General features: G+C 44.9%; 1 protein-coding gene across 1 annotated transcript in view; it reads left to right on the top strand.

Annotated features, from left to right (window-relative positions):
• LOC147693061 (collagen alpha-1(VII) chain-like) overlaps positions 1-14372 on the top strand; it is a 398052-nt gene that overhangs the window by 81054 nt on the left and 302626 nt on the right. Inside the window, exon 2 of the mRNA XM_086939575.1 lies at positions 5484-5568. Within this exon, the coding sequence (XP_086795701.1) occupies positions 5493-5568 (76 nt within the window). The 5' untranslated portion in view covers positions 5484-5492. The remainder of the gene's footprint in view (positions 1-5483; positions 5569-14372) is intronic.

Below are 14372 nucleotides of genomic sequence, written 5' to 3'. Positions count from 1 at the left end.
TTATTAAGTTAAAAAAATATTTAAAATATCTACATGTTAAATGTTAATGAAAATTAACTTTATATATTTACTTTAAAAGTAGTACAAATTAAATGCTAGAGAACTATTAACTTAATTTTTAATTAAATATTTAATTCAGTATATTAAATTAAATGCCAAATATGTTTTAAAGATGTGTTTAAAAAATAAAATTAGCCTAAAGTAAAATTTTGTTTCTATTTATTATGTATTAAAATTTACTTAAATTTATATATAGAAATGCATTTGATTTGTCTATTTAATTTTTAAATAAAATAACATTACTTTTATTTTTAAATGTAAAAAAGTACTTAAATATTTTAAAAGTAAAATAATATTTATTTATAATTTGTTTTTATTTTTTTACATGAATCAAAATCTCTATATTTTAAAAAAAATTCAATGAATGAAGTAATTTTAACATTATTTCCTACATGGTTCTATTTTAAGTCTCTACTGCCATTACTTTCTATGGGAGGATGTTGCAGGACCAGTGGTTGGCCGTGGGTGGTGCTGGACTTACTCTATCTTTGAGCTGGAGTACATTTACAACTGCTTTGGGACCTTTTTGCATGTTTTTGTTTTAGAAGTGGAATTTGTGAACAGCAATGGTTTCTACTCTTTTGTGGATGGACTCATGTCCCTCCCTTAACCCCTCCCTTAACTGCTCCCTTTCAGTCCTAAGTGCTCCCAGTTTTCTGGCCGCTCCCCCTTGTCCCTCCCACACATACTTTTAAAACATATCCCTATGTGTGTGGGGATCTGTGTGGAGATATCCACACTCGGGCAGAGAGGTCCACTCACAAAAGACAGGAGCGGCAGAGGCGCAGACCTCCGCACAAAGGTTAGTGAGAGGACTATTCAGGCACTACTAAACACACTACAAAATGCAGTTGTAAGTAGGGTCCTCTCTCTACCCTTTGTCCTACTTTTCCTTAGCTTCACTGAGGCCTGGAGACTGTGTACATGCCCCAGCACTTGCCTGATTCTTCTAAGTGGCTAGTCCTTCCTTCGTGTGCGCATCACGCTCATTTTTATTAGAAATAAAACTATATCAGGTACCTCGCGCATGTTGCCACTTGTCAAACACAGAGAAACACAGGGAGCCTTCAGGCCTTTTTTAGGAATCTAATCCTTCTTCTTACTTTAAATATAAACCCACATCTTCCTGTTGGTTGCAAATAATTTAAGATACATTATGAACCTAACAAATGTAAAATTTATTGGGCAAAATATTGATCTGAATCTTTATTTTATACACAGGTCATTAAATATAACTTAAAACTTAACCATGAACTGGAATGGGACTTTCAGCTTGGTTTTGATAAAAATGGACGTGACTCTCGAATGCTGGGCAGCAGAGGCCCGCCTTCAAGGCCCTAGCGTCTTTACCCATAGTACCAGACTCTTTCCATAGGAATCAGTAATCCTATAGGTCCTGAAGGAAGCCACATAGCTGCAGAAGCAGCCTACCCTTATCCTCTTCACATCGGGGAGCACCGGGCTCCCAACTTCAGGTCTGTACTCTTAACTCTTAATGACTGAGGTCCGCATCATCACGGCCAGACCCTCCTGCTCAGCCAAGCCTTTCCCTACGATAAGAAGAATTACTACACCTATATAGTGCTTTTACCATTTGTCTAGTCTGTAGGCGCTACATTTCACAGAAAGATTGACATCTACTGCACCCTCCTTTGGCAATGATTGTCCCGACTCTATTTTGACGACTGTCCAGGGGCAATCCCAGTCCGCATTGTGGATGTCACTCAGACTAGAATAAAGTCATTTAAGCTACTGCTGCCTAGGCCTTGATACCCTCTCCCCCACCAAATGTGGCCCAACATCTCTGCACTCCTAGGTTTCTGGTTGTGAAAGGGGTCCTGGTTAGAACTTCTGCGTCTCTCTTTACCGCCACCTCAGCCAGGGGGATCTAGCAAGAATCTCTGTCCGTCCTCTCTCCCCAGGGGTCACTAGGTCCATGGAAACCAGGGTTAACTAATCCACTTCCCTGGGTAACCAGCAATCTTAGAGCTCGCTCCGGGGTCTTTGAGGGCCGGGGCGCTCCTGATCTTTGGTTGGCTGGAAACAAAAACCCTCGGTACCTCAACAACCTTTGGGGAAAACTATTTGGACCCGACTTCCAAAAACGGTGACCATGTACACCTGTACATGAAGCAATAAGCGCAGGCGGCCATTGATGGGAATCACACACATTCTCTGCACTACGCCTGGAAAGATGCTCCGGTTGTAGGCCAGGTGGACTATGGGGAACGCCAGGTAACAATTCTGCACATATTTATTTGCCCGGCGTGGAGCTACACAATATTTGTGGTGTTCCTTTCTTCCAACACCCTGGAAGGGGAATTACTACAGTTCTCTGCTGTTTCAAAACTCCGAGCATTTTCAGGATGGAAAGGGGTCTGAGGGTAGTTTGTGAAGGTAAAAGTTTGTGGGCGCTCACCAGCTCTCAAAGGAAACACTTCCTGGTTCTACCCACTCCTCATCCCTTGCATAGGCACTACTGTGAACATGTATGTCTTTGTTGCATATGGATGCCTATACGTCTGCTATGTATCTATTTGGGGACAGCTAACAGGCAGAAAGGCAACCACGTTCTGCTGCAAGCTCGCTTGAATGTGGCCTTGGGTTTGTTTCCAGTCTGGGTAGGAAGCTGGCTCTTCCCTCCACCCCCTTCCTCATGTTTCTGCACCCCCAACCCTCCCTGCATACCCACAGCTTTAGATGTGTCTCTCCCCCCCCCCGACAGTCTACCAGCTTCTCTGAAATCCCATCCTGCTACAACTCTACAATAAAATGGCTCGGGTGTGCTCTGCAGCAATCACACTGTACAGCTCTACATGTTTCTGCGTAGTTAGTCTTACTACTACCAAAGCGATTCCAGTGCAGCAGTCACGCATGCGACCCGTGTCCAGTGGCTCTTAGTGGTAAGACCACAAACTCTCTCAGAGAGTGCTCTGAGATCAGACTACACTTTCTTCGCACACCTTCCATCTGCAGGTGTTCATTGCTTTTGCAGTTAATATATTGTGGAGTTTCCAGTGCCGGCCCACCTACAAATGTGAGGTTTCCTGGTTTATCTTCAGGATGTTAAGTTTTTCTCCACGTGGCAAGATCATTTTCACACTAATTCAACTTAGTCAACCAGGAAAATCTATTCAAAATCTTTCTGTCAAATTTACCTTTGGTAGAGTTTTTCTGTCCATAATGGCATAGTGCTGAAAACACCAGAGACTGCAGCACACAAAGCGAGCACTACAAGTGCTGATGTAAGACACGTCACCGCCACAGTTTTAAGTAGATCGGTTTCTTAACGAGTTGAAGAGCTCCAGCAGCGCTGTTTTACCACCTTGGACAGGAGTAAATGGCTGCCTGACCTGGGAAGATAACTGACATATGAAATGATGCTCAAGGGTGGAAAATGGAGCAGCATTTGTTAACATATCTAAAGTAAACAGAACACAACACAACAATAAAAACAAAGCTGCCTAGCAACACAATTAAAACTTCACAGGGCACAAACCAGTCCAAAGTCACCTCAATACAGCAATGACAGTGCAAAACAACACCACATTGCTATAATACGGCACAGGAAGCTACCTTGCCACAAATTACCATCTCTGAAACCCACTTTCATAATATGGTGGTAAAAAGTGCTGTCCCAAAACACTGCCTTAAGGTACCACAAAGGGTGCGAAATAGAGCCAGTCAAACCTTGTGGTGTTCCGGCCCCAGCTATTTTCAATATATCATGCACAATCGTTGTATTAATCCGGGAATAAAGATGTATAAACCAATTGCATTGTCATAAAAGTCATCCGTTTGACGTGGTTGCAGCAAAGTGAGAAGCTTTGCAGGTTTTGCATAGTTCCAAAGATGTCCACAGCCCTTAAAATAAACAACTTCGCGCAGCTCCACTTTTTCATATATATCAATGTGCATAGTCGGTTTAGTTCCAGCCCCCACATCTAAAATGATATCAAACGCAGGGCATGTCCTGTCTCATCAGGACCACTTCCCAGTGCACCCGCAACAGTGGAAACTCCACCCGCATGGTAGTATTTCCACTGTTGTAAGTTTAAACTCAGAGGCGGAAAAGATTGCGGACCACAGAGAGTGGAGCTGCAAAATGCAGCTAACCACAAAAGATGTAGGTTTGTATTTTGAACATTTTGCAGAAAATTTTGCACAGTAAATGCACTATTAGGTCTGTTCTGTTCCTGTTAAAGGTGAGTGTAGGCACCTATTCATAGTTTCAAAGCCACGTGGCTGTAGAGGAGGGTTGGCCCTCCTAGACCTACAATGGACACCCCTTCAATAGTTTCAGTATGACTCAGGGATATGAATTTGCAACGCCTCACCTCTAGGTTCTACACAGTCACCTCCAGTATTTTACTGTCAAAGTGCACTTACCCTGAGATTGGTGTTGTTTTCACGGGTCACCACTGGTACTGTGTGTTGAATAGCTGAGACGGCTTCCCAAGATCCAGGTGCCTGTAGCACACGGGTGTCCAAAGTGCACCCACAAGGGTAGATTCGTGCAGATTATCAGGCTGGAGTCATAACATGCATTTATATTTAATGAAACTGAAGGGAGTCAGTAGTTATCCTGATACTTAGGCATGGGTCTGGCCCCATGTTAAGTTCTTGGAATGTTTTGACAGAGGTAATCCAAGTGAAGCATCACTTTCTAACAAAGTGTGCCTATGTGGACCTCAAATAACTACGGTTGCAGGTTCTAGGTGCTGCAAATGTCGGATTTGCCTCCCAAGTTGCAAACAATCAATCACTCAGGGGTTTATAGAGTGCGGCAAATAACCTGTGTGGGTCTCAAGGCGCTGTCTCCAATCAGCGGTTCTTCATCTTGGGGTTTGCAGAGTCGAATGGCTGCGGCTTCGTCTACGGAGGCTGCTCTGCCCCAGCCCCTATGGATGGTGTAGATACAGGAGTACAGGACTCTGACGGGCCCGTGGGATGTCACGTACAAGGAATCATGATTGAAGAGTGGAGGCATGGCGGCCTGAGTTTCAGATCCTTTCAGGGAACAGCCTGAGTGGCAGGTCAGGTGGGACTTCTTACTGATAGCAGCTCTTGTGGATAAAGGTGGTTCGGATCAGTTGGCAACTAGTGTCTCACCATATGTATTGCATTTTATGATCATGTAATCTGGGTATTATCAGAGCACGAGTTGAAGGCAGCGGTTGTAGACCAGCAACACATTGGGTGAGGGTATTACATTGGCGACCCAGTACAGTCTGACCTTCCCTGAAAGTCACAGTACCAATATTCATGGGGTGGACGTCAGGGGGACTCTCAGGACGTTGAAAGTCTATCACTTGGGGTTTTATGGGCCTGGAACCAATACTGTGATAGATGTGAGGTTCCTTACTCTCTTCCGGCTGCTTTGTAACTTCCTGTTGCTTTTCTCCCTCCTCCTCTTCCTCCAGGCTCCGACGATGAAGGCGTGGATCCCGTTAGTGGCGGTGCTGTACAGCGTGGTCTTCTCTCCTGAAGGGGCGGCCGGCCAGCGACGTAAGTGCCACCCACAGCTGGTAATAGGGTCGTTGCTTGGGGTGGGCATGAGCGGAAGCGGAGCATGGAAACAGCCACACCGGCACTCTTTTTGAAATGAGGGTTGGGCGAGAGGTGAGGTGGTTGCAATTCCCTACTTCTTACATGGTTGGTCGTTAAGAAGGTTGAATGTCCAATCACAGAAGTTTTCTGGGCAGCCACCTGGCCTTCTCCACACACCTTCACGTTGCTCTATGAAGGCGCAGCCGACACCCAGTATCTACAGGTACATTGTTGACATTGTCTTGCAGTTATCGCAGCAAACAAACAATCCACCAACAGGTTTATTCAGACATATTCGTTCGCCCTCCTAAGGATCCTTTCATAAAGCAGGTCTTGTCTAAAGTGTCTTTGTGAACTGTTTGGAAGAAAGAGGTAAAGTCCACTCAAAAAAAGGCAGAAGACTGAATCTCCAAGTCTGAGCCCCATTCTTGGAAAAGTGCCAGGGAACCAGGGCAGGCACACCTGGGACAAATGATGATGACTGAATCCGATTTATGCAGCAGCAAATTTACAACCGGGGTCAGACCTGACGAGCACCGATGAAAGCCCCATAGCTCTCAAGTGTCCTAGGTCCATGCGTGATGTGGTGTTCCTTTGAACTCTGGGGCTTGTAGTTTTGTTTTATAATGGAATAAACAACACTACAAGCCCCAGAATTCAAAGACAAAACCTGGACTGGAGCAGCACATGGACCTGGGGAACTTGACAGGGATGGAGCGGAGACAGGTATCTTTGTATAGTTCTTCATCCGAAGATCTCTGCCAGAGGCGTGCATTGTTTCCCTGTTCACCAACAGACCAGGAACCACATTCCCCATTAACCATGGTGTTTCACTTAGGTTAAAAAAGTGGAGTCCATCAGGACTTCTAAATGCTGTGAACACAAATGCCGTCGGTTGTATGAGGCAACATTCAAAATATCTATGGTTTGGAAAGACATCCATATTTGACTGGTCTCCAGATATTGATCTTCTGAAAATGTCCCCCATTTTAGTCCAAGCTACTGTTGACTGAACTCATGAATAAGCCGCAGCCGGCTCTCATATGGGTGTGGCGCAGTGGAATGAGTGTGGAGTGACTTGTACAGGTCCTACTGACCAAATGGACATGCATAGAAAGCCTCCCCATGCACCAGTGGATGGTCTATACACTTTGTGAAAACATGGCACTAGGCCCTGAAGATTTTAAACCCTTGTGTGCTTCGAACGTCCAACATCACGGTGGGCGTTTGCTGACGACGGCCGGGGGCCGACCGAATCCCGCCCACTCAATAAAACCCCGACACAGCGCAAAAATTCATGCAGAGCAAAAGGTGTTAAGGGAGCCCACACCCCTTGAGTAAAACAAACCCTTCTCCAGACATCACCCCTCATGAGGTCAGACAGGGAGCGGGAACCCGTGGTTGCCAGTGAGGTATGGCTGCTCTAAGCACAATACTCAGTTTTGTGGAAGGGTGACCAGTCGCTCCTATAAGCAGCTCTGATGGCCAAGGTGTGAGTGACTAGAGTGAGAAGTGAGAGAGGAGCCTCAAGGCCTTCACCTGAGGCTTGGCCTCTACTAGGTTCACTGCTGTGTCTTTGATGCTGTCACACAGTGCATCCGGGTACCATTGAGAAAGTGTTTGCCGCATTTTATGGTCCAAAGTGGCATATTCTCTGGGAGAGTTGTACTTGCACAGCCATGATAGAGGCTCAGTGATGTTCAAATGAACATGGCCTCTTGCTCCTCAGTAGATGATTGGAGGACGGTTCACCAGCACAGCCTGATTGGAGGTTAGTGACCCCGTCCACTTATCGACTTAATGCCAGCTCTTCACACCACCCGTCAATGCCAGCTGTTTAGTCTAACCGTCAAGGTCAGCTGTTCACATTGTACCCTTGTCTCAGCTCCATACACTGCACACTGGGGCCAGTTTATCACTGTTCCTTCTCCCCCAGTGCCACTTGATCCCACCCACCAGTTCTAGCTCCATTTATTGCCCACCAGCCCCCCCCCTATTCATCAGCAGCTCATCCCACTGTCCTCACCTCCAGTTCTTCGTGTTGCTCCCCACATGAATGTGACACGTTATTTCGCATGCCATTACTTCGCATGCCATTACTACGTGGGTATTACTTAGCAATAACCGTTACTATGCACGTTTTTAGTTCGCACACCATTACATTGAAAGTGTTAGTGGATACGAAGTAAAAACTTGCCTAGTAATAAAAATGGAATGCGGAATAAGGTGTCATATTAAAAGAAGCCATTTAACCCCTTTTTAAAAATGTTTTAAACACAACACTACAATAGAGAATAAATAGAAATACACTACCCTACACATCTAAAAATGGAAAACACTACCAAAATACTCAAACACTACACTACCTTACAAAACTGAAACGCCACTACACTACTCTAAACCCTAACCGCCCGATTCATCATACAAAATTGCGCTCGCAAAGGGCCAGATTCTGAGAATCTGGCCCCTTGCGAGTGCGATTTTTGCATTTGGGATTCAGCATCCCAAATGTAAAAATCGCTAATTGCGATCTCGCAATTTTGCGAGGAATTACATTTAAGGAATCTCTATTTGAGATTCCTTAAATGCAATTCATCATCCAATTTTATTTTGCGAATTCGCAATTTCTGGCCGCAATTTACCGCGAGGTCAGACCTCGTGGTAAATTGCGTAAACTCAGAAAAATGCATTTAAATGCATTTTTCTGAGTTGCATGTTACACACACACATATCCTTTGGACATGTGTGTGTGCAACACCTGTGTAAAATTTCATTTGAGGGGTGCTACAGGGTGTCCTTTGGACACCCCTGGCACCCTTCAAATCGCTATCTTATTTGCGATTAGCAAATTGCTAATCGCAAATAAGGAATACTCCCCATTCATTCCTATGGGCCTTTTGGCCCATAGGAATGAATGGCGAGTTATTCCTTATTTGCGATTAGCAATTTGCTAATCGCAAATAAGGAATATGTAGGAATCGCATTTCTTTATGCAATTTCTACATGAATCCCGTTTTGCGAGTACTTAATAGCGATTCGCTATGAATCGCTATTAGGGGCTAGCAAAACGGGAGAATGAGGAATCAGGCTATATATCACTACCCCCTGCACGAACATAAGCATTCCACCACTCCGGTCTCTACACTGATTCACTACCCATCACAACCCCTCAACACTACACTAAACACTAAAACAGTAACCTACACTACACTAACACCACAACACTACACTTAACCCTAAAACACTACCCCAGCACGAACACTACCCTAAACCCTAAAACACTACCCTAAGCACGACCCTGCCTCTACTCCCAGTCCTACCCCACATGCAAGCACACGACCCCCTGATACTACCCTAAACCCTAAAACACTACACTACAGTACACAAACAATACAACACTACCCTAAACCCTAAAACAATACCCCAAGCACGACCCTGCCCCTACCCCCAATCCACTCCCTACACTTAAACACTACCTTGCACGACCCCCGACACTACCCTACACTACACAAACACCACAACACTATTCTAATCCACAAACACCACAACACTATTCTAATCCCTAAAACACTTACCCCTGCACGACCCTCCCCATCCCCACTCCTGTACCTACAAACAAACACTACCCTACACGACCCACAACACTACCCTTAAACTAAAAACACTACTCCTCAAACACAAACTCTTCAAAATTAAACAGTCCCTCTTACCTCTCTCTCCTCGGTGCGTGCCCGGAGCCCCTCGTGCCCCTCCTTCGATGCTGTTGTCACCTGTTCTCCATCCACCACACCGCGCCGTCTTTCTGGCCTCCTCCTGACTGCCTCCTTGTCCATACCCTGACTCCCGTCATCCATACACGCATTACCACGCATGCGTTGTAACAGCGCATGTGAAGTAATAACATGCGTAGTAAAGGCTTAGTGTTATACCAGCGCATGCGTTGTAACGCTTGCGTAGTGATGGTACGCGGTGTAATGACCGCGTACAAATGGACGTTTACCATGTGTCATAGGGGCTCCAAGGAGAACCAAAGGAAGACGCGTTGATATACACATTCAGGATCCCAAAAATGAATCAAAAAGGATCAACCAATTGTAATAGGCAAAAGAAATCAACCAATGGTGATAAGCAAAAGACTGGGTCCACTTAGTGATCCTCACACTGACCAGCGACACCAGCTATATGCCAGGAAAAACCAGTCCTGTGCTACTTGAGAACCTGTCCTGGCAGTTTGGGCTGGACTGTTCCCATTGGAGCATGGTCAAGACTGATTTGCATATGGCTGGGCCCAAACTGAGGTGTGAAAAGTAATGATGGCCTAGGATGTGGCCCCAAGTAATCACCTGTTGCTGAGATGCATAGAAGCATTCCAGCCATCACTTTTTTGTATACTTCAGTGTGTCGCCCTAAGTGGCACAGGTATGCCCAGACGTGGGTCCTGTGCACACTGTCATTGGAATCAAACTATACCTGACTGATGAACACTAACTAGGGTGAAACTGCTCCTGGCTTACTCGTATTGTGGTGCCTGGAGGACCTGGCCTGGCAGTTCAAGCTTGATTGTTCCCACTGGAGCAGGGTCAAGACTGATTTGCATACAGCTGGGTCCAAACTCAGGTGGCATGGTGTGAAAAATAATGATGGGTTGGGATGATATTTCTTATACTTATACAACTGTCCAGCGATGCCAGCTCCTCACACTGTCCAGCGATGTCTGATCCTCACACTGCCCAATGGTGCCTGTTACTAACACTGTCTAGCGATGCCTTCTCCTCTCACTGTCCTGTCTGAAGATGCCTGCTCCTCGCCCGTTGCATCAATGCCTGCTCCTCGCTCTGTCCAGTGATGCCTGCTCTTAGCACGGTATCTGGTCTGACAGCATCACGTGACATTTTGTCAAGTCAAGACGCTGACTGGTGAAGCCAGCAGTCCTGTCTGCATGTGTGAAGGTGGAGGTGGTCCTACCCCTGTAGCAATGGATGAAATGCTGTCACACACGGGGTCCAGGGGGGTCTAGAAACCCTGGAGAAAGTGATGGGGTCTCACAGCTTAGCTCAAATCTTGAGGTTGTTCAGTTAGTAATAATCCCACAGGTGTCTATTTCACTTCCATACTGTCATTCTGTTGCACTGAGTAAGTCACTTATAAGAAAGAAGCTTACAGTGAATTCAGTTACTTCATGTGAGGCGGTCGGACACATGGGAGCCATCAGTGGTGAAGGAATTCCAGTGAGAGACACAGATCAGAGCAGCACAGTGTCTTGTGAATTGGAAGTGAAACAGGACAGTGAGGCTTCCAGCACTGTGCAATGCACTCATTCATGTATTGTCAAGGGATGAGCACATGAATGAAAGGGGTTCATGTGTGACTGAGTTCTGGAAGTTTATTGCTGCTCATAATAATGTGAAGTGCAAACATGACAGGGGGGGGGTGTCGCTGCAGCTCTGCGGGTTGTTTCTTTTTTCTGGTCAGTTCTTGCTCTAAAGCGGGTGATGTAACTGGGGCACCCAAAGCACCTGGAACCAGGGGCAGCAGTGCATACATGTGTCATAGGGGCTCCAAGGAGAACCACAAGAAGACGCGTTGATTTACACGTTCAGGATTCCAAAAATTAATCAAAAAGGATCAACTAATAGTAATAGGCAAAACGAATCAATCAATACTGATAAGCAAAAGACTGGGTCCACTTAGTTATATCACAAAAGCGTTTTATATCTACAATGTTAATCATGACTCAAAATATACGCGTGCTCATTCCTCAGGTCATCACACGGTGAATATAAAATAAACAGTACACAGTCTGCACAAAGAAAACGACAATGGAACATCTCTGTAACCTTTCTAGTAGGTGTAGTTCTTTGATTCTCAAAAGTTTAACAAATTAAAGACTTACTGGCACATGCATCAATATTGCATTTTGCGATTCCTAAATTGCGAAAAATAAGGAATCGCAATTAAGGAATTGCAAACTGCAATGCATCAAGAAATCACTATAAAAATAGTGATTTCTTAAAATTCCTTAATTGCGATTCTCTAATTGAGAATCGCAATTTTGCGATTTCTTAAATTGCGAAAATTACAAAAATGTTAATGCATCCCAAAAATGGGAATTGCATTTGCAAACGGCCGAATTTTGCGATTCGCACCATTTGCGAATGCAATTTACTTTGATGCATGTGCCCCATAGAATCCTTGCCCAGTTGTGAGAAGCATCAGTGGTGTTTCGACCCAAGTGAATGAACGGGTCATCATCAGGACAAGGCCAGCTTTAATTGAGCGAGAGCATGGATTCGTACATGGAGTAACTAATGTAATTCAGTAATGGGACCACGCAGCCTAAATTAGTTGGGCGTAGGTGAACAGGTGAAAACTTTAGCCAGATGAGGCTGCCGGACTCAGCATGTAGAAGACGTAGGCATTAGTTGGTGTGCCATGCCGCTTGAACTTGAGAGGATTAGGAATGCCAAGACTATCATGCTCCCCATCCTTGCCACACTTCCAGTTCATAAATCCATCCCCATCACTGGTGCCCCACATTCCTGTCACACTTATAGTTATCGACACTTACACTCACCCTAACTATCACTTTCCCTTTCTCTGTCACACTCCTAACCCCTGCCATGTAGTCAGTCCTCATCCTCCTGTCCATCCCTGCCACACTTCCATGCTGGTACTCTCCACTCACACTCCTAGTCTTTGTCACCCTCCCTATCCATGTCACACCCACAGCTTCTGCAACAACAACAATTGATGGACAGAATGCAGAACAATGTCATACATTCACCCCAGTACAGAGATCTGGGCCTAAATCCATCGTTTTTTGCTCACCACACCATCCCAGTTCAGACATGGGCATATGCAAATCAGTCTGACCCTGTGCCTCATGGGAACAATCCAGCCCGAACTGCCAAGCCATCTCTTTCCCTGGACCAGAATCAAGCATCCTAGGACCGGTTTCTGGCTATCAGCTGTCTTCAGCCAGGATAGCTTGACTCCAGTGGTGTGGAGAGCATGGGACTGACGTCTGAGCATACCCATCCCACTTGGGGTGACAAATGCAAAAATAACAGTTGATGGACAGAATGCAGAACAAGGTCATACATTCACCCCAGTGCAGAGATCTGGGCCTAAATCCATCATTTTTTTGCTCACCACACCACCCCAATTCAGACATGGCCATATGCAAATCAGCCTAGTCCCTGTGCCCAATGGGAACAGTCCAGCCCGAACTGCCAAACCATGTTTCCCTGGACCGGAATCAAGCATCCTAGGACCGGTTTCTGGCTATCAGCCATCTTCAGTCAGGATAGCTTGACTCCAGTGGTGTGGAGAGCACGGGACTCACGTGCTCTTCACACTAGTAGTGGTGATGATCAAGTCCCTGAATGTTGGATTGCTTTAAAAAAGAAACTCTTTCTCAACATTAGTGATGAATGTTTATTGGTTGACATTTAGCCAGAATGTTGGGTTCATATTGGTGGTGTGCGTGTGAAGGTGTATGCAGACTCCGGTTCGCCTTATACCATTGTCAATGAGGATGTTTGGGAAAAGACTTTCGTTGACAAAGTTGGTTCGAAACTTTCTCCTCCAGACATTGACCCCGAGGGTTATGGTGGTGAAAAGATTGATATTATAGGGTTCCGGTGGTTGAAATTTGAGTTTAAGAATCGCAAATCATTTGGCAAGTTGTACATTTCTAAAAAGGGACCATCAGTTTTAGGATGGAAAGATCAGGGAGAATTACATATAATTCTTGATCCTAATTCTGTGGAAAAGGTCTTGGTGATGGATGAAGGAACCAAGACGGGTGAGGAGGTTTTAAAGAGGTTTCCTTCTGTTTTTCAAAAGAAAATTGGCAAATTGAAAGATTTTGAGCATAGGATCAATTTAAAGGATAATGCAGTGCCCAAAATTCATAAAAGTCAGAATTGTGCCCATTGCTTTAAGAAAGGACATTGCTTCTGAGCTTGATAGATTGGTCTCCTCTGATATTATTGAACCAATTGAAGCATCAGCTTGGGTTTCTCCTTTGGTGGTGGTAAGACGTACCAATGGGAAATTGAGATTACGTGTGGATTTGCACCATTTAAATGATAATATAGTTGTGGATCAGTTTCCTTTGCCGAAGATAAATGAGATGTTGGCTTTGCTTGATGGTGCTAGATGGTTCACCACAATTGATTTATCGGCTGCGTACCACCAGATCCCACTGTTCAAAGATAGCAAGCAGTACACTGCTTTCATAACACCACAGGGTTGTTTTCAATATAAAAGGATGCCCCTCGGCCTTGCATCTGCGGCGGCTGTTTTTCAGCGCCTGATGCACAGGTTGTTCTCCACTGTCAGGAATAGCAAGTTTTTTCAGGATGATATCCTTATTTTTGGGAAACAAAAAGCTGAGCATGATAAAACTCTGGAGAAGGAATTGAGTATATTAGAGGCTAAAGGTTTGACAATTGAATTTTCAGAGTGTACGTTTGCCAGTGATCATGTTACCTACTTATGTCATGCTATTAATTGTGATGGCATCAGACCTAAGACTAATCTTATTGACGCCATTAAGTGTGCCCCTCCTCCGAAAGGGAAGGATGACGTCAGGTCATTCATAGGTTTAGCTGAATTTTGTTCCAAATATATTCCCAATTTTGCAGCCAGAACGTATAACATAAGGCAACTTTTAAAGAACAAGTCCAAGTTTTTTTAGTCACCGGAGTGTGAACAAGATTTTGAGGATATAAAAAGTTGCATCACGAAGGTCGCAT

The sequence above is a fragment of the Lissotriton vulgaris genome, chromosome 9 (assembly GCF_964263255.1).
Source record: "Lissotriton vulgaris chromosome 9, aLisVul1.2, whole genome shotgun sequence".
Taxonomy (NCBI): domain Eukaryota; kingdom Metazoa; phylum Chordata; class Amphibia; order Caudata; family Salamandridae; genus Lissotriton; species Lissotriton vulgaris.
This window is presented reverse-complemented; position numbering and strand designations above follow the sequence as displayed.